The sequence below is a fragment of the Lepisma saccharinum genome, chromosome 5 (genome assembly GCF_977018435.1).
Source record: "Lepisma saccharinum chromosome 5, izLepSacc3.1, whole genome shotgun sequence".
NCBI classification, from domain to species: Eukaryota; Metazoa; Arthropoda; class Insecta; order Zygentoma; family Lepismatidae; genus Lepisma; species Lepisma saccharinum.
In genome coordinates this window covers 50,701,041-50,721,334 of record NC_139233.1, presented here as the reverse complement: position 1 = coordinate 50,721,334, position 20,294 = coordinate 50,701,041, and the positions used below count along the sequence as shown (strand labels likewise).

The following is a 20,294-nucleotide window of genomic DNA, read 5'->3' as shown; positions in this document are numbered from 1 at the left end:
ACAAAATTTATTTTGTTAGGATTTTGAACAAATTTTAATTGTTGCAATTTTCAAGTATCAGTATCGGTGGGAATCGGCAAGAGTATCGACATCGGCTCAGCCCTAATTATAACCAGTGCTTTTTATTCCTGCAGTCAAGAACTGAACTCCACACTGGCACATTTTAGCTGAGGACTAATAACATTTTATTTTAACAAGTGAAATGCCTATGATGCCAGAGGACCTGGGTTCAAATTCCAGCCTGAGCATGGGTATTCCTTGTGTGTCCCTTCAACAATTTCATCATATATCACTCATTCTCATCTTTGCGATTAGTCAAATGTGGCACAAAAGATAAGTAAAATAAACCAAATCAAACAAGATAAATGCATTTGTGTGTGTGTACTTAGATGCATCATCGTTTATGAACAAACACAATTTTGAGAAGTTGTTATGACGAACACATTAACAAGCAATACAGTAACATAACAAATCAACTTGAATAGTGACGTAACCATTCTTCCCAGAAAAATAGCAATAACTATAACTTTTTTAAAGCAAGACTTTTGTTACTTTCTTCCCCCTGCAACGATATTCAAATTTAAGCATGTTAAAGTATATGCTTTACAAGATGCAGTACATTTTTAATAAATGCTATTAGTGAATATTCCATTCTGACTTCAGTGTATGAAACAAATTATTTTGTAAATGCAGTGTTGTGCCTGTGTTGGGATGATTAATGGTACAGCTACAAACACATTTTTTTCATGTGCCATAGACCATTAAATAATCCAAAAATACAGTGCCTTTCTCTGTCGAGTCTTCCGTGAAGCGGCGACTAACATGCCGGGTGGTGGGAGGGCATCTGCCGGCATTTAGACCCACAGCTGTACGCTGACCTTGGCACGAAACGTGTCAGTGCTTCAGTATCCAGATGGCTGGTGTCTACTTTGCACGTGTTTGTGAAATGTTAAGATGTTAACAAGTGTTTTAGATTGTTTTGTTTTAGTTTATGTATTACTTGTGCTTTTCTGCTGTAAAAATAATGCCATGTACAAATTAAAACTACGCATTTTTATGTATGACTCTTATGTCATTACGAATGCTTCTAGGGAAGTCGGAAGGCGTTTGGCAGCAGAATCCCCAGATGTTCCTGTTCCACACAGAGACATGTTCGATAACTTATGAGCAAATTTAGGGAAACAGGGTCTGTTCTTCATAAGAAGCGGTGAAGGGTGAAACAGTGTGTGCTTACTGGGGAGAAACTAGACGACGCTGGAGCACGGTCGGTACACACTTTTCAAAAATCCCTCTGGTACCTTGCACAAGAAACAGACATTGGCATAACATCTGCATTGTGATCTAGCAAGCTTTTAAACCTGAAACCATATATTAGAAGAATTGAAAGAAATATCAGAAGAGTAATTGAAGCAATTTCGGAAGAGGAACTGATACGTGTTAGTGAAAATTTCCTTAAAAAATGCCGTAAATTTTTGGAAGCTGGAGGACATAATTTCCAACACTTCTTGTAACAAGGTACGTGCTCATTTTAATCGTAGCTGTCAATATAATTGCACGAGCTTATTTCAATACATGGCTAGCGGTTCCAGTTACGCAGATATTGCATCCAGTTTGCCAGCACACACGCTCTCGCTGCCCAATGTAACGGTCACCGCTCTGTGGAAGACTCAACTGTGAAACGCACTGTACAATGGCGAACTTTAAAAAAAGGTCTCCCTCCTCTCAGTTAGATTGGAAGCAACGAACAAAAAACGATATTAAATTGGAAACACTCCAGCGTCAATGCCGAAACTCTATGCAAGATAAGGAAGAGCTGCACAGTTGTCAGTCGTGAACACCACACAGAAGAGCAATGTTAACCATGAGTCATCAAGGAATTAGCACAGCCTTTCATTCTGTGGTCATTCGGCCTCGGAAGAAATATTTGTTGTCCATTTTGGGCTTTCAAGAAATCAGGTTCTGAGCTGGCCATTTATTTCCTTCATGAATGAAAATAGGTTGTTCATTTTTTCGTTTCTTTTCTCTCTTTTGTCATTAGCTCTAAAACAAATATAAAAAGAAAACCAGAAGGTCGTTTCTTTCGGCACGTGACAGGCATATGTGGTAACTTTGCTATTTTTACGACTATATTATATCCCTCTTGTTTACTTTCAACGATAAGGACGAATGTTGGAGTGACCAGAAAAGTGACCAATAAGCTCTTAAATATTACCCACGCTTCGAAAATAGATTCCGGCCCCAGTAGCAGAGTGGTTACATCACATCACGCTACGAAGCCAGGTGTTCTGGCCTGGGCTTGGATTTGTGAGTGTCCATTCATCAATTTCATCATATCGTCACTCATCCCCATATTTGATTGAGTTTGATTGATTGAGTTTGTGTTTGAAGTCCACTTTATGCACAGTAAGGCTAATCGGTACTGGACCTACAGTTTAAAGTGGGATCCGAACAACTATGTGCCTCCACCGGGTATCGAACCGGGAACCCTTGTTCACAAGGCGACGATGCTACCACTGCGCCATCGGGGAGGCCTCCCCCATATTTGCAACTTAGCCAAAAGTGGCACAAGAAGTGAAGTAAAATGAAGCAAATCAATCAATCAAACGAACACAGGGTCTCCGGTTTCATAGAGCAGTATGCAAAGCACTAGGTCATGAAGACCCTCAAAATTGAAATAATAAGTGGAACAAAAAAAAAACCAACCTGATATTAGAGTATTTTAAGAGTTTAGGCAGATTAACAGTTCACATCAACCTACAACAATTTCACCTGTATTGTGTGATATATGGTTCTGCCCTAATATAATTGAACGTGCTCTTGCGTAGTTACATATTTCCGTCTTGCAACACACAACCTCGACTAGGCACGATATGTGCATTTCCTTGCCCCTTTTCTGTATTTTTTTCTATTTAGGATATATTACGTTGCCTTTTTGCCTCTTGGTTAATCCGTGGCGATGAGAATGCTTGACCAATTGATAACATGGATGTGATGGGGCAAACATGCCTTAATCATGGTTCGAACTTAAGACCTCTGTTTTCAAAGCACGTTACAATCTGCCACGTGTGTCTTTTCATCTCCACTCACCATTAATTTCAAGAGGTAGAAAACGACATTACTCAAACAAATTGTATAAATAATTTCATTAACAATAAACATTTGTTGCACTTGTTGAGAGAAATCCATACCCTGGTAATGTTATAAGTAAACATCGACCTAGTTGATGTCCCAGGAACCCTTCCATGCATGAAAATCACACTGTGTCCACAGTATTTACGACTGAATGCTTACTAAAGTAATAGAAATGTGCATCCCCATTTCCATTAATCGTTCACTCTTCGTATATTTTGAGTTGGCTAAAGGCGACGATGAGGATGAGCGATGAAATGATGAAATTGATGAAGGGACAGTCACAATGAACACCGAACGAACACAATGCCAAGTCGGTGTTTAAGCAAGCTGTGTTAACCACTCTACCACGGAGGCCGGAATCCTTTTTAGTTAGGAGAAATTGTTCCTCGACAGCGAACTAAGAACAGTTAATATGCGTCACGTCAGAGTTATAATATTTTAAATTTCTAACAATCAATTGGGATTTACTCTTAACCATTTTTTTGCCTACACAGTTAAGATCGTTTACACTAAGGACAACAGCGTTTAAGTCTATGCTTTAAGGAATGATTAAGCACACTATGATGACGGAAAATAATAATTCACATGATTATATTCATGCATTACATCGGTGAAACATTAATTTTCGTTCAGGAAGAAATATTGAAAAACGCAGGGACACAATGACCAATTGATTTATTTATTTTACTTTGCTTTTCTTCCACTTTTGAGTAATCACATAGATAAGGATGAAAGGTGTGTTAAGACGAAATTTGTGAAAGGCAATCACAAACGTAGGACACAGCCCAAACTTCACAGACCATTATATTGGCCTTGTGTCTAGACGCCAGATCCTCGTTAGTCTGCAAAATATACTCCATTGTCACAATGACATTCGTAGAATAAATTTGTATATCATTCTCCCCCTTCCCCCAAGAAACGTGAGCTAAACTAGTGCGCATTTTGTGATATGTTCATTACTTCTCAGAAACCACTCGTGGCCTTCAACTAGTTTATCCTGAAAAAACTGCGGGTTAGGATGTTAACAGATATTTCAGGGCCAATATCCAAAGAATACTGTCACATACGCAGAATGCAAAACATTTCTATTTTCTCATTTCTACTACAACCCTGGCAAAAAAAGGCGGCTGGAGCGTGGTGCTGATCGTATCATTTCCAAAATGGCCGAGCTCAAGAATATGCGGTGCCCTACTACCACATCCCATAAATGTGCCTTCATGACACGTTGCTATACGCACGAGGAACTTTACCTAACCTTTACAACTACTAACTACTCATGCCAGGAATTTTGGTATTTTTTATACTTTTTTATTTGCCCATTGCTAACCTGGTTCATTCCCAGCCATAACAGCAATTAGTTGATGGAATAAAAATACGCCAAACTTAAAAAGGAAGGGGTGTCGGCGTGCGTGCGTGCACGCACACACACATACACAGAGAAAAGGGGGGCAGGGGGTAGGAACACAAAAATCTTCCACAAACTGCCCAGATCATGCCTGACAAGACTCCAACAGAAAGCTCTCCGGAAACAAGTTTACGTGCGCATAAGGTAGTGATGGCCTTGTCTGCAACTGCCTTCCCCCACTTTCTTATTCAATACAGGAGTAATGAAGTGTTTCCAACTACCTTCCAATCTAACTAAGAGGAGCGAGACCTTTTTTTAAAGTTCGCCAGTGTACTATGCAACACAATGTTTTCAATCTGCTTCAATACAGTTATTTCACAGTTTATCACCATTGTGTTTCCCCATTATTTTTCTGGATGTTTCAAGCATCCGTGTATTAACATGCCAAATTACAATTTTATTACATTTAATTGTCTGGCTGATTTCGTCCAAATGGAATACCTTATACATCCTCCAAAATATCTGGCTGCTATGAAAATGGCAATTCCCATGGTCAAAACATCAGTGACCATCAATTTGGTCCCCAAACATGCCCTATATTTCAAAACATTTATTGCCTAAAATTCTTAAAAGAGCTTCTTTTCTTAATCTCCAGAAATGTAGTTTAGGCATTTGAAAGTCACCAGAATTTGGAATCTATCTCAGCATATGAAAAATTCATTTTCATTTACAATCTTGAAATCCTTTGAACAAATGCAAATGCAAAAAAAGAAAAAAATGTTCCCAATGTGTAATTAGTTGTGAATCATTTCAGCTAAAAATCTCTAAATTTGCTGCAGTTATCATGGTCTCAAAATTGGTGACTTATCCCCAACCTTCCTAAAGCACACACGATATTACAGAGTTCTTATTAAAAGCTTAAAACTCAAGTGATGCCGTAACAATACTGAGACTTGTTTTCTTAAACTATGAAAATGTATCCTAGTCAAATATCAGCATAATTCAAAGCTCTTGGAAGACATGTTAAACTGGTCTGTTGTCTACTATCTTTAAACATGATGACCAATTTTTTGCAAATAGAATAGAAATAGAAACTAATCTTTCAAGTTATCTTGCAACTATAAAAATTGCAACTCAAAAGCTTTCCATTTATGGTGGTTATCATAAATACAATGTTTGTGATGTTACCACAACTCCTATCCTATGCTATGAAATATTATTTTAAAATTTTTACTGCAAAATTGCGGACCAATGAAATCTCTAAAATGACTCAGTTTAATTCCTTATACTCTGAAAATGTATTCTAGACAGTTTTGAACAAAAAAAGATGTAGAGCATAGCATAGAAAATCACTTTTTTATCCACCATCTTGAAACACATTGTCTAATAATTTTACCTAAATGGTTGTAAATTTACTACAGTTATCATGGCCACTACCAGTGGCGGATCCAGAAGCTATAGTTGGGAGGGGAGAATTTCAGTCGGATACTTCAAGTGTCCAAGAATCAATTTTAACCAACACTTCCACTGTTTTATGTAAACAACAGTGGCGGCGATGGGGGACAGTTGCGCCCCCCCAACATTTGGCTACTTTTGATTTCGCACTGTGCTAAACCATACTCTCCTTGGCCCCCCCAAGTTTTCAAACCCAATCACCGCCACTGGTAAAAAATATATCGTACTCTGAACAGGAATTAAGCTGACTTCCAAGTTTTAGAGATTTTTTGAACAAAAATAAGTGCCCAGTAAAAGGAATAGATGGTTATTGCACGTCGTTATCATAATTTCTACATTGCCAGGGTAAAGTGAACGATCAGAGGAGTAAACAAAACAAAGAAAACAAAAACCTATTACCAAGTGGTCTCGCGTTCGATTTCTTTTGACGGCATATTGTACAGTGGTTCAGATTCATATTTAAACTGTAGGTCCACTTCCGATTAGCCTATCATGAGGGTAAAGTGAACTTAAACTACAAAAAATATTCTCAAGTCTTTTAATCCTGGTGATTAAAGACAGAACATTTGAAATTGCAAAAATTTTAGACAGAATAATGTATCTAAATACCTAGCAGTTGGGAGGGGCAAATGCCCCCATCGCCCTCCCCGTGGATCTTCACCTGGCCACTAGACAGATGACATCCTTCCGCCCATCCACCCTAATGCATGCTCCTCCTAAATCATGCAACATATTTTGATAATCTTATTGTCAAATTATAGTGCAAGTACATAATGCTCCTGTAAGTTTCATGCACAAAAAAGCTCAAAACTATAGCCTATTCAAAGGTTTGAAAATGTCAAAAATGATCAAAATATGAATGTATACATGTACACTGTATTTACCCTATACACCCTTAAAAAAAAGAAAAACTGAAATTGTGGTAGATCATGAACGTGCAAGACTTACATGGGTAACAAGCTCCTAACCAGACATAAATAACATTCATCTTGCATGGGAAGCAACCCATTATGATGAGAAATGAGAAAACTCATTTAAAGAATATTCCAATTTAATTATGCCACAATTAACAACATTTCAATAAAATGTACTCAATTCTGCCTTGTAATGCTTAAACATGCAAAAAATTTATTGTATCAATTGATCATCACAGTTGAAACTATGATGTGTCACTCACTATTACTTCCCTCGCATAAGGAAGTGACTGATAACCAAAAAGCTAAAACATTTTAAAATTATAAGCTTAGTTCAACTATGCTGCATCAATCAATGCAAATGTTATATCTAAAAATTTCTGATACTTTTCTTTTTTGTTCCTTGGATATGTATTATTTTTATTTCTGTTAAAAGTCCATTTTTACCATGATTTGAGGAAAATAATATGAAAAAACCCACTATGACTTATACTACATTCATTACTTTTAGCATTATAAGCTCTCCTTTACAAGTTTTCCAAAAAATTATGACAATTGTAGAACCTCACAAGTATTTAAAGCAATAATTTACAACCTTTTCTGAAAAACCTACTTTTTGACTGGGTTTTTCTGAAGAAAAAAAACCCGCATGGGGAAAACTGGGCCCCAACTCTGTTATTGATCAATTTATTTTACTTTGCTTTTCTGCCACTTTTGGCTAATCGCGAAGATGAGGATGGGTGATATGATGAAATTGATGAACGGACACTTACAAACACCTATGCCCGAGCTGGGATTCGAACCCGAGACCCCTGGTGTCCTAGCATGCTGTGCAATACAGACCTTATGTTCAATAGTGTGTTTTGCGTCGTGGGTGTTATTTAATAATGTCGCACCAGCTACATGGTGGAGTGGTTAGCATATCTAGCAACTCTAGAGGTGACATTTGGTCAGCACGACAAATCCGTAATTGTTGTTGTAGGTTTCCATGACCGGGCTACGCTACTCATTCGTAGCTTCCCAATTTTCTCACGATGGTGGGCGGCCACCGGTCCCATACACAGGCCAAAATCTCAGGAGAAAAGTTGTTAAGCTTCCCCTCAGGAGAGACAAACCTACACATGTCCCGTAGCCAGAGCCCAAAGCATGACGCCTTACACCACACGGTCATGGTGCGGAACTGCATTGAAGTCTCTGGGCTGCGGACCCAGCCACAGTTCAAGCAACCGTGAAACATTTGTCACCACGTGTACACACTTTTTGGAAAGTCAAACAATCATGCATTATGTTGTAGGCTAAACTATGAGAACACTTTATTGCAGTTGCTATACTTTCTTGTCTTGCCTGCCAGCTCAAATCATCTCCTCCACCCATACCATCTCCATGTACAGACCTCGTGCATGGTCACCATTTTTAAACTGAGCTGTCCATGCATGTCTTCTATCTAGTGACTGCTAACGGAATATTAAACTGGAATGTGCTGTCACTTAACGACATCTATTGAAACTACTCGCTACAATTTTCAGCTATCCTACATCAGTTTGGGACCTATTTACTTACTTCCCCTCTCATATCACTTAAACTTTTTAATATCTACATGTGTAAACTAAAAAACATATAGAGGACTCGCTACAATCTAGAGCACATCTTGAATTTTTTGAATTTGAATTTAAAATTTTGGAAGCGTCAGCACTTAGGCTATTTTGCTCCCGTCACATTATTTGGGGACCAGCCCCTTACCATTACAAATAACAACTCTAACGTTGTATAACTAAAAATCTTAAAATGTTCCGACTTCTGTTAAAAGCTGAGGCTGTAAACGGGCACTCAGCACACACATGGACAAAAAACAAAACATCACACACAAAATTATACTGGCCATATTGCCAGTCGCCAGAGCCTCGTTAGTATTTAGTCCAGGGTGCACTACGTGGAAGTGAGGTTGACTTTTGGGCGCCTATGTGGAAGGAACCCCTTACACCCCTAGAGCACATCTTGAAATTTATCACTCCATAAATATGAAATGCACTACTATATTATTCAGCAGTAAAATTAATGTGAAGCAACACTGAATAGCATAAAATACATTACTTACAATCAAGCTCTGAGAAGAATCTTCAAGTAAGGTCTTCAATTCTGTTAAATCGTTATCAGCCTGTAATTAAAAATAAATAACGCATATAGTGATGTAATTACCTTATCTATGGGCAAATGTAACTTTCTGCTGGTATACTATTGCATTATATGCTGATTTCTCAACCAATTTCCTTCCATAGGACATTCAATTTGCAGGGTTATGTTTTCATACATAATTTATGCCATTTGAAGTAATTGCAAAACAAAAGGATCAACATAATTAGATGGGATGTGTAAAATGATACCCAAATCGGAACACAATTATTCGTGTGTTTACGTGATTAGCAGAAATACAAAATTATGACACTAAAAGGAGGGCAGGTTCGAGCTCTGGATAAGGCATGGAAGAGTGTTTCTCCGATCATTTATCTCATTTATTCACTATTCATCCTTATCACCTCAATGCCCGAGTGGCAAATTATTATTATTAAAGTGCTGAGCTTATGACCCTACTGATAATCCCATGTTTGAGTCCTAATTCTTGTTTCTCACCATTTCTATCATATTTATCTATCTGTGTGTATTTCACTAGTTTCTCTCTCACAGTTTCACATCAACATCAAATTTCTCTCTTTTGTTCATGTCTTTTGCCCTCCACCATTGTCTACCTTTGTCCAACATCTGGTGATCTAGTATCTAACCCTTCCCTCAACAGATGGCACCAGAGGAGGGACAACCCCTTGGTCCACCCATCCAACTAATACTCCCCACCTAACAAGTAAAACTAGATTAATAGCTGCCCTCTTCTTTTTAGCTCCAATATGGATTATTGTATGGTATATAGTGGTATATTGAATTTGCCTGCAACTATAGATAGGATAGGGTGACTAACTCTCCCGTATTAGAGCTTTTTCTATATCATCCCATTTCCTGTCTTAACAATAAAGATCACAAAATTTCAACTCATTACGAGTTTGGCGAGCCATGCAAAACTTCAAGTCGACTGCAAGATCTTTCATATTTAACCTTTAGCAGGTGGAAGTAAAGTAACATCTTGCAGTATTTCATTGCTGCTTACTTCCGCATAATCAGTGGACAAATACATATGGATTAGAACTAAGAAACATGCAAATTCGTACAACTTTATTTTCTATTTCGATCTGTATATTATATGAAATGTAAATTAATTCTTTGTTTAATATTATCCATTCCATAAACATTTGCTGGAGTGATGCCACGCTACTAAAAATGCTCAAAATTTGCCACGACTAAATCTCCCGTAAATTCAATGCTGGAAGTTGAAAATCTCCTTTAAATTCATGGCAGAAGCACCTGCAACTCGAAAACATTCCTGCTCTTCTAACCCATTTATCTTCTTCCCCCACATTCTCTTCCATGACCTCACAGGGTTATATACAATGTAAGGATGTAAAAGTACCTGAAACAAGTGTTACTTTGCTTATCTATTTTTATCATAATAATTTATGCTGCTGTCCTATCTCCTTGGTGTATTTGAGACAATGAGGATGAATTACAAATGGAACCAGAAATTCGTGAGTCATGGCAAAGTTGTTAACATGATACTTAATGAAAAGGTCCAGCTTCAGTTGGACCAAGATTTTATCATAGCATTTATTTCATTGTTTAATAATTCATTTTTAGTGCTTTGAATAACTTAGAGATAGAAAAAGCAAGTGGATATTTCTTTTTTACTTTCGCATCACAACTTCCTGCTTCTCTTCCCCTTATTTCCTTCTCATCTACATCACCTCTCAAATCTCCCTCTTCCTTCAGTTCACAATTTTATGTTTCCTTATTTCTTTCCTTCCATTCCTGTTGCTTTTTCTTTCACTATTTCACATTCTATCTGATGGGAACAGAGACTGAATGTAAATTTGTAGAAGGTAGGTTGTTCAAGTAACTGTGTTTCTAAGTTGATGCTGTCTGAAGCATACTTTTCACATAGAAAACATTGCATACACACGCAGGAGATGAGGTAAAGAGTAGAAACACCAAAGCAATCAAACATAATACTTCAAACTAGAAGCACTACACATTGACCTACCTAACTCACTTCTGTAAATGTAAAAACATAAGGAAAAAAGAACTGTTCACAAAAAAAGCAGCAAGTAACAAAAAAACAAAGAAGCAAATGAAGAATATTGGAATTAAACAATTGAAACATGGGTGAAAACAAAGATGCAGAAAGTGCTTGACACACATAATATTTCACAAATAAATACAAAATATCACATGCATACCTTGCCCCAATCTCCTTCCATAACATGCTGGCGAAATTTTGCTGCAGCTGGGTGATCTAGTCGACATCCCGACTCCTGCATCAGCAAATCAGCCGTTCGACTGAAAAAAAAAGATAAAAAATTCCTCACTCTCTGGTTTGTTTTAAATTTCATTTTCCTACTTCCATAGCCAACTTAAAGATAAAGGTAAAGGTAAAGTGTTCCCCTGTGCATAGCACAACGCCATGAAGGCGTATTGGGGGTGTGGGGGTAACGCCAACTTAAAGATAATAATGATAATGTACAAAAGATTGTAACAGCAATGAACCGCTGGACATCAAAGCAATAGACAAATATCCACATCTCACTGGAAATTGAATCCATTGTAAAACTCAAAAAAATTCTTAGTGCATAATCACTTCTTAAGAGCTATAATGCCATCCAGTACACATGTTAAATGAAAAAAGTATTTATTAAGTATAATGTCATTTCCTTATGTCAACACTGAACCTTTAGCCTACACCAGAATAGGCTATGTTTTTGGAAATTAATCGCCTTTGAAAAAATCCAGATTTTAACAATTACGATTTTAAGCAATTACATCTATTTACAACTCTTTCCAGAGCATCCAGCAAATCTTTGCCTTACGATGTCACGATATTATCGCAAATATCTAGACAACAGAAAAAGAATGCAACATGAATGATCTAATAACATACAAAAGATTGTAATAGCAATCAACAGCTGGACATCAAAGCAATAACACAAATATTCACACTCCACTAGGAATTCAATGTAGAACACCAAAAAGGAGGGAGGGGGAGGTGCAGATTAATTTGCAAAATTGGTATTCAACTTCCCCAATTCTCACACATTAAATGTAAAGTTGCGCCTGTGCTTTGCATTAATGCCATGTTCTAGTTGTGTCAAACCTCTCCCAGTATCCAATGATAAGAAGTTGGAGTGAGATTCAAAGCTGATGGGCAATGCCCACCCCCTTCCTCAATTCCTTCATGGTAGGGCATGTGCACATAGATCACCGCGTTCTGGTTACCCCCTGTTTGGAAGCTATGCACTCCATCCTCAGAGCAAATATATGTTTTAGGAACAATAGATGAGTCAGCCCATCAGAGATTTTTTTATAACAAACTTCAGCAAAACACCTACTTACTTGTGGTGCAAAAAGCAAAAAGTTCAATGACACCCCCAAAACATGACAAACAGTGTCCTATCATTGTATTTTCTCTCAAAGTGGCAATATCAACACTGCATATGAAAGAGCATGACAACAGCAGTGTGTTGCTACAAGAACAAATTAGGTTTGATTGATTGAGTTAGAGATCGCTGTTGTGTGTGGTGTGAGCGGGCAGGTTTGTTTGAAATGAGAGAGTCGAGATTCGACATTTGTGATCAAGAACTGGGGAACCTCAAGTAAACAGAATGCATCACACATCAGCCTGGTTGCAGAATCCTAGGGTAGCAGTGGGCTATGAAAGGCAACATGGTACGACAAATGTGAAAATAATGCATAGTTACCTGAGGCCACTGTCAACTGTTGCAATTGTTCATGCACAAGAGAGGCACTCTGCAAAGATACCACCAGCACCTCTGGTATTCATGTTTGCACTACATCGAAAGGAAAATGTCAGTATGCACGTGCTGGCAACAATGGAACCATTTTGAGTGTCCTCTTCCAAGCTGATTCCTCTCTAGTGTGACTGTGAGAGGACAGAGGCTTGTTGTGGACCGGTAGCAGTGGTGGGTAAGAGTTGACGATATAGAGAAAGTCTGTAATTCACTTCCTACTTCTTATGCACTCCTGGTGACGTATCTAGAGTTATGATTTGGGGGTCGCGTGTCAAAATTGTACATTTAAGTGTAGTTGTAAAATAACGTTGTTATTTACCACGTTGACGTTCAAAATTCGTTGCGCTGTCTACAGCGTTGCCACACTGTTCAGAGCATTGGTCGTGGAAAGTGATTGAGGTTAGGCGGGAGAGGAATGCGGGCTTCAATTACAGGTAAGCTTGGCAACAGTACTGTTGATTTCAGGAAAAATGGCGTGTTCCGTAGTGATGAAACATTGTTCGTCAGTTACGTACTACAAAACTAGGAATTGCTTATTGAAAATGATCATTGGCCCACAAATCATTCACAGATAACCATTTCAGGTAAGGTTAGGTTACGTTTAGTTAAGTTAGGCAAGCATAGTTATAATATTTCGTTTGTAAAACTACGCATATACTCCACCTCTGTCCGTGAAACATTGTTTGTCGGTGACATGCTACAAATCTAGGAATTCCTTATTGAAAGTGATCATTGGCCCACAAACCATTCACGGAAGGTTAGGTTAGACAAGCATAGTTATAACATTTCGTTTGTAAAACTACACATATACACCTATATACACTGCTCGAAAAATCTTCTTCAGAGTTAGGCGCCACCTCTGAAAATCAGGTGCCAGGAAACCACCTACAAGCAATTGTGCATACTATATAAGAAGCTGATCATCACCGAATTCAAAACATTGCTAAATCATGTGAGAGTTTAATTACAAGTGCTTGCCAAGAGAAAGCGGGAAGAGGGGGGTGGGGAACAAAGAGTAAGAAATTGTTACTGATTATATGGAATGTTCACAACGTTGATAAAATAAATAACTTGCTAACTTACACTGTACTGCAATTTGAACTTAGAATGTTCAAAATTTCGTACATGCAAATTTAAAAAATGGCAATATAACAGTAAAACATCACAGTCGCCAGGCTGAAATTTTCAGTCGCCATGGTGACCTGGATTTTTCGAGCCCTGCCAAAATATAAAAAAAGGTATGACTTGAGATGACCGGACCCCTCTCCGATTTTCTTCATATTTGACATACTCATTAATTGAGGCCTCCTAATCACGAATCTGAAGTTAAAATTTGCCGGTCACGTCTAGAAATTGCGAACCATTGATGCTAGCCTCACCAACCATTGGTGTTAGCCCCACGAACCATTGGTACGTGGTTAGGTTAGGCAAACATAGTTAAAATTTGGTGTCGTGGTAGTATCAGGATCTAGAAATTGGAACTAATTGTGAACCATTGACGCTAGCCCCACGAACCATTGGTGTGTAGTTAGGTTAGGCAAACATAGTTAAAATTTGGTGTCGTGGTAGTATCAGGAATATATATATTTGGTTGTGAAAGAAAAAAATTAGCGAAAATCGACAGTTTCCATTCCGAAAACTAACGCCTTATTTTGCAATTTCTAGACGTTTCCGACAAATTTTAACTTCAGGTTCGTGATTAGGAGGCCTCAATTAGTGAGTATGCCAAGTATGAAGAAAATCGGAGAGGGGTCGGGTCATCTCAAGTCGTTCCATAAAAAATCAATCGGCTTTTTTAAAATTTTCAGACGTGACCTCCAGTTTTTTATACAACAGATTCGTGATTAGGAGGCCAAAATTAGTTAGTATACCGAAAATTAACAAAATTGGAGACTCTTTTTATATTGTCAATTCACTCCGCAGTGGTGTTGTAAACATGGGAAAGAAATCAGTTGCTCAAGACGTTAAGTGATAACAACAGTGTCGACATGCCGCTTTGGCCTGCAGGAAGTCCAGACATCAACACAATTGAGAACCTGTGGCATACAATGTGTCGTAGGTTGTCCAAAATGAATTGATGAATGTCAAACCAAATGTTGCCGAAATACGGCTTGTTGTGACAATTTGGCAGCAGGTAACAATGAAAGAATGTCACAGGTTGATAGATTCCATGCCAGAGTGTAACCAGATGAACTTTTGGAACTCCTGAATACTGAACCATGTCGACATCTTTTGTCATGATCAAATGACGTTGCAATGTGCATGTGGCATTTTTTCTTGGGTACCCTTAAACTTTTTACTGACACAGTGTATATTTTCAACTATTTCTTACAAGACAGTTTTTGCAATTTTGGTATGTAAATATGAAGAAATGTTTATAAAATTTTCACAAATCCATTAACACCTAATTTAAACAAGGGCTAAGGCAAGCTCCACGAACCAAAATAAGAAACAATTGACATAAAAACTTGATGTACACGACAGAAGTGGAAAAGTACACCAAGGAAGTGTAAAATGGAAACCAATATGGACCTACCATGGTTCTGCCACACAGGGGATGTGTGTTTGAAACCCAGGGTGGGTAAGATCAATGGGAATCTATGGGCAATCCTAGGATGGGAAAATAAGGGCAACCAAAGTGTGATGCTGATCACATCATTTCCACTTATGATCAAGACTTAAATCTGTGACATGGTACAACGTGCAGGGGATAACCGAAATGGGTACCAATGACCCTCTGTACCCTTGGAGAATGTGAAATATTTTGCTTGGTTTATGAATATTTTGTTGTTCATAAACGTTTTCAGTTGATTTTAGCTCTCGGAAATGTGTTCTTGTGAAGTAAAGTACATCTGTTACATTGGTGTGTGAGGAAATGATGATCTCTGTGTACTACGCTCTTTTCCATTCACACTTACTGTATGGAAATTTACTATGGGGAAACTCTACAGGTGCAAAGGAAGTCTTTAAATGGCAAAAGAAGGCTATATGTTGTATTAAAGGAGTACAGGATATGGAGTCATGTAGGGAATTCTTTAAGGAATACCGTATTATGACAGTGCCCTCTATAAATATTTATCATAGTTTAATGTACATAAAGGAAAACCTCCCCAGTTTTAGGTTGCGTTCTAATGTACATGACTATAATACAAGGCACAATCTGAATATAGAAATGCCATACGCTAGACTATGCAAGACTCAACAAAATTTTAAACATAATGGAATGAGATTATTCAATTTGCTACCAGTATCTATACATAATTTAGAAAACAGGCAGTTTGCTAAACACATTAATAATATATTAGTACGATATTGTATATATAGTGTCATGGAATTTGAAGAACACTTCCGTCAGGGCCTGTAAAATGTAAATGTCTACTCATAATGCATCACAGAGCTGTAAAATGGGTTTCTGTACATGACTTGTATTGTAATCAAAATAGAGTACTATTTTCAAATTGCTTTCGCTGTAATAAAACATGTAGTTTAATTTGCAAACTGTATTGTTTAATGTGTAATATTTTAATATGTATTTTTTAATTTTCTTTTCTTTTGTAATTTTTATATTAGTATTTATATACTTATTATGACGAAGTCTATTGCAATCATGTTGTCTAATGACTAATAAAGTATTCTATTCTATTCTTTACCGTGTAGCAGAACAGCCCGAAGGCTTCGCACAAGTGAATATAGCACCCAAAACAACTTTCCACATCATCAGCTATAATTTTACGTAGTTCTTTCGCTATTTTAGTGTGCATACAAACAGCTTTTACTACCAAAAAGCAGTGAAAATACCCTGAAATTGTGTGGGACATTCTTTGGGATCAAATATCTCCATTATGTGTGCTTTCCTAAAGCTGCAACCACTTTTACATTTCGTAAAACATTGAAATCTGTCGATTAAAAGAAAATTCGACGCAATTCTCAAGGTGGTACAGTGGGTAAACGGCTGCCCGAAATGGAGGCCTACATTAATATTGCATGCTAATTTCAATGCCATCATATACTCCCATACAGAACAATACTATAGGTAATTGAGAATTCCCAATTATGTTCAATTGTTGCCTAGTATTTAGTATTAACAGATTAGATTATTTTCTCATACATTCTATATCAAGCAACCGGAACTAAATTTTAAAAGTGTATACAGAAATGGATAAAGCTACTCTACAGAAAAGATATTCACCATACATGATGAGAGGAGAGACAAAATTTCCCTACTCTATTCAAGGAAACAAACAAAACAATTCAGATGGTTAAAGAACCATTTGTAATGAACATATACCCTGCCATATTTATTCAGTAAACTAGATTATGGGCAAGGTGTGCTTGCTGCTGATATGGAGGTGTGTGTGTGGGTGCATAATACTTGACCAAGAGAAATACAATTTCTTCCAGCATTTCTGTTTGTGAAATAAATAATTATCATTTTGGTTGTGAATCTTGTCATTATTAAAGAATTAAATAGCACAGATATTAACACTTTAACATGAAAGAAAACTATTGTTATGTAATACGTTAATCATACAATGTAGGATATGTTCTTAGAGTGGTTACTACAATACAAACTTTATGGAGTTTTTAAAATAACATAATTTGTTGCGACAATTACTTGTGTAACTGCAAAAATTACTTCACTAATGTCTTCATGTCAATCCATGACAGTATATAACTAGCAGTTAATGATTCATTGTATATTAAGTCTATTTATTATGAACTTAAACATGACTCATATTCTCCAACATCCTTTCTGATCATCCAGGAAGGCTGAATTTTATTGCAAAAAATGCCTTTAAAATAATTATTAAGTATGAATTAGTGTACAGTTATGTTTTGTTTTAAAATTTAGACCTACATTATTTAATCAAGTTCTAACAAATATTGGTGTTTATTAAACAATATAAATTACTCACTTAAATTAATTTATTGACTTTCATTTCAAAGCTATTCATTGACCTGCCAAGCAAAATTAAAAGGATACGATTAGTTTGATTGTGCCAATCTAGAGCAAACCTTAGCAGTTGCATTGTCTTTAATCATGCTTAGTACATTAACTGTCTTTATGACCCATGCTTAAAATGCAGCACTAAGTATGTATTCTGAAGATTGCTTGAAGAGAAAGTTTATCTTTTACTTGGTGAATCCCCATATGCAAACTCTCAGCAAATGTATAAGAAATTATTAGTATGCACTCAGAGGTGGACAAAGAAACATTTTTTATTTAGTGTGCGTTCATAAAATATTTAAATGACATTGATTACAATAGTGTGTCAAGATATTACTTCCAAATTTCAATCGACTTACTTTGATTCTTCTCCATACCACAACCTTGGACTTCTACCCACATTTAAAAAGTTGTAAGTGTTGGAAATAAAGTTGCAGTGTGTGTTCTGAAACAAGAGTTTTGAGTATTGTTATCGTCTCCTGTGCAAAATCTGTCTTGAAAGAAACATTACTTTGAAAAGCAGAAACCATATCTCCAACCCCGTAACAAAATATTAATAAATTAACAAAGACGTACTTTAGGCCGATGCTTTTCAAGTGTTGTCCAATCAAACGTACGATGTCCTGGTTTGTTTTATCTATTATCTTTGGGGTAATTTCTCCATTTGTCTCCCCGTTAATTGCACTGTTCTCAGAAAGGCTCTCAGTTCCATTCTGTTGGCTTGATGATGGTTCGTGGTTTTCAGCTGCTCCATTGTGTTGTGCACAGCCATTCGCTGCTTGCTGCATTGTAGCTTCGAAAGTGCGTTGCTTTTTGCGCGGTGGCGGAGCTAGTCCACCGTCGTCAGACTCCCCACTCGAGGCCAGGCTTGCTAACGGGTCGCCGTGGTGGAATCTGCGTCAGGACGACCTTTCTCTGTAAATTTTGTGCGACTAACAGGATTCCAAACACACAAACAAAACACAACACACACGAATTGCACAGTCGACACCTCACATACTCATATCAATAACACGAACGACCTACAGCGCACGTAAACAGCAACACTTCCAGCCAGCGAGACGTCACTTCCAATCACAGCAGTGTTGGCAACCAATATCTAAAATTGTTCCCGACATTTGAGCAACATGCACTCATTTTACAAAAATGTATTCTATTCTGAGTGTATAAATTGATCCGTCTGCTGGAGAATAAGACTTTTATAAATTTACGTGTTCAAGTTGATGGAACCATTTATTCTTTGGAATAAATGAAAAAGAAATATAACCGGGTTCCTGTACGCTCAATTTCTTCAATGGAACAGTATGGTAACAGTTTTTACTTTGGTTATTCTGTTCGAATACCAACTAACATGGACATCCGCAGGATTTTTTCCAGGGAGGGGCAAGCAAGGTAATTTTTCTCCAGGGAGGGGCAAAGGACACATATTTTCCTCCAAAATAGTGAAGATCCCTCAAAAACACTATTTCAGTCTGAAATTATCATGTTTCTTCAAATAATTTATAATAATTAACATAAATTACTGTGATTGAAATAAAATCATGTGTGAAATATATAATTTTTGAGTGTACATTCATTTTCCGGGCGGGGCCGTGCCCCCTTGGTCCCTCTTCCGAACGCCCATGCCAACTAACTGAAGTTTATTTATGTTATTAACAATAAAAATGTAACAAGTTTGCTCCTTTTTTGTAACTTGAAATGAACGATACCAATTTCCGCTAGCGGGGGGGAGTTGACAGATCACTCCTCCCGACGCCTATGCATACATTTTTGATCGGCTCGTGTTGTGTCGTGGCGGTGGTGTTCTGCACTGCACTGAAAAGGGTTACAGTTACGAAATGTACAGATTTATTCTTTCAGTTGGCAACACTAATTCACATATGCTTCCAATATTGACACAATGTTGCCAGACATTTTCTGAAAAATGCCTCCACAAGACACACAAAAACCACTATATTTCGCATGGAGAATTGTTGTTAATTATTATTGACTTTAAAATTTAAACAGATAATCATTATTAAAGCTATTACAAGCCTACGTATAATTTTAAAATTAATACTTCATTATACTGCTTCAAAAGGCTAGACATAACATGGCTTTGATTGTGAAAGTAACATGTTCAAGTTTATTGATTGATTGTAAACAGCAATCAATATGCTTAAGATAATGATAACGACAAGCTTCTGCGTATATTATGGATATGCCAGTGGTGACGTGCACCATAGAAAGCTGGCCAGTGTTATATGCTAAACCCACTCGGTCAGTCCAGTGGCGGACAAACCTGACCTCTCGTAGGTTCATCGAAGGTTTATTTCGATTTTGATGTTTCTCCGGGGAAGAGGGCTCAATTTGAGATATCAATGGAACCAGTGGCGTGCCCAGGATTTTCGAAAGGGAGGGGTTACGTACACGTTTCTGGTAGTCAGCTCTGATTTTGATATCTTTTCCTACATTTGACATTCTTTTTTTAGGAATACTGGGCAGTAGATGGTATCTGCGCCAAGGCCTGTTTTCTCCATGGGTGGTCCTTTATTTGCATGTACTTATAACTAATTTGCACGTACTTATAACTAATTCGCATGTACTTAGAACTAATT

At 37.3% G+C, this 20,294-nt stretch overlaps 1 protein-coding gene across 1 annotated transcript; it reads right to left on the bottom strand.

Annotated features, from left to right (window-relative positions):
- Positions 1 to 8,000: 8,000 nt before the first annotated feature.
- On the bottom strand, positions 8,001 to 18,764 carry LOC145988024 (WD repeat-containing protein 26). Its single transcript, XM_083122862.1, has 4 exons — positions 18,274 to 18,764; positions 11,184 to 11,283; positions 8,942 to 9,001; positions 8,001 to 8,102 (listed from the first exon to the last, which is right to left on the bottom strand). The coding sequence occupies exons 1-4, from the start codon at positions 18,483 to 18,485 to the stop codon at positions 8,001 to 8,003; spliced, it is 474 nt and encodes a 157-aa protein (XP_082978988.1). The 5' UTR covers positions 18,486 to 18,764.
- Positions 18,765 to 20,294: the final 1,530 nt, after the last annotated feature.

Coding starts and splice junctions, on each gene's coding strand:
- LOC145988024 (XM_083122862.1), bottom strand. CDS start 18,485: ATGCAGCAAGCAGCGAATGGCTGTGCACAACACAATGGAGCAGCTGAA. Junction 9,002..11,183: donor TGGAAGGAGATTGGGGCAAG/GTATGCATGTGA, acceptor TTTTAATTACAG/GCTGATAACGATTTAACAGA. Junction 8,103..8,941: donor ATTCTTCTCAGAGCTTGATT/GTAAGTAATGTA, acceptor CTTTCCAAAAAG/TGTGTACACGTGGTGACAAA.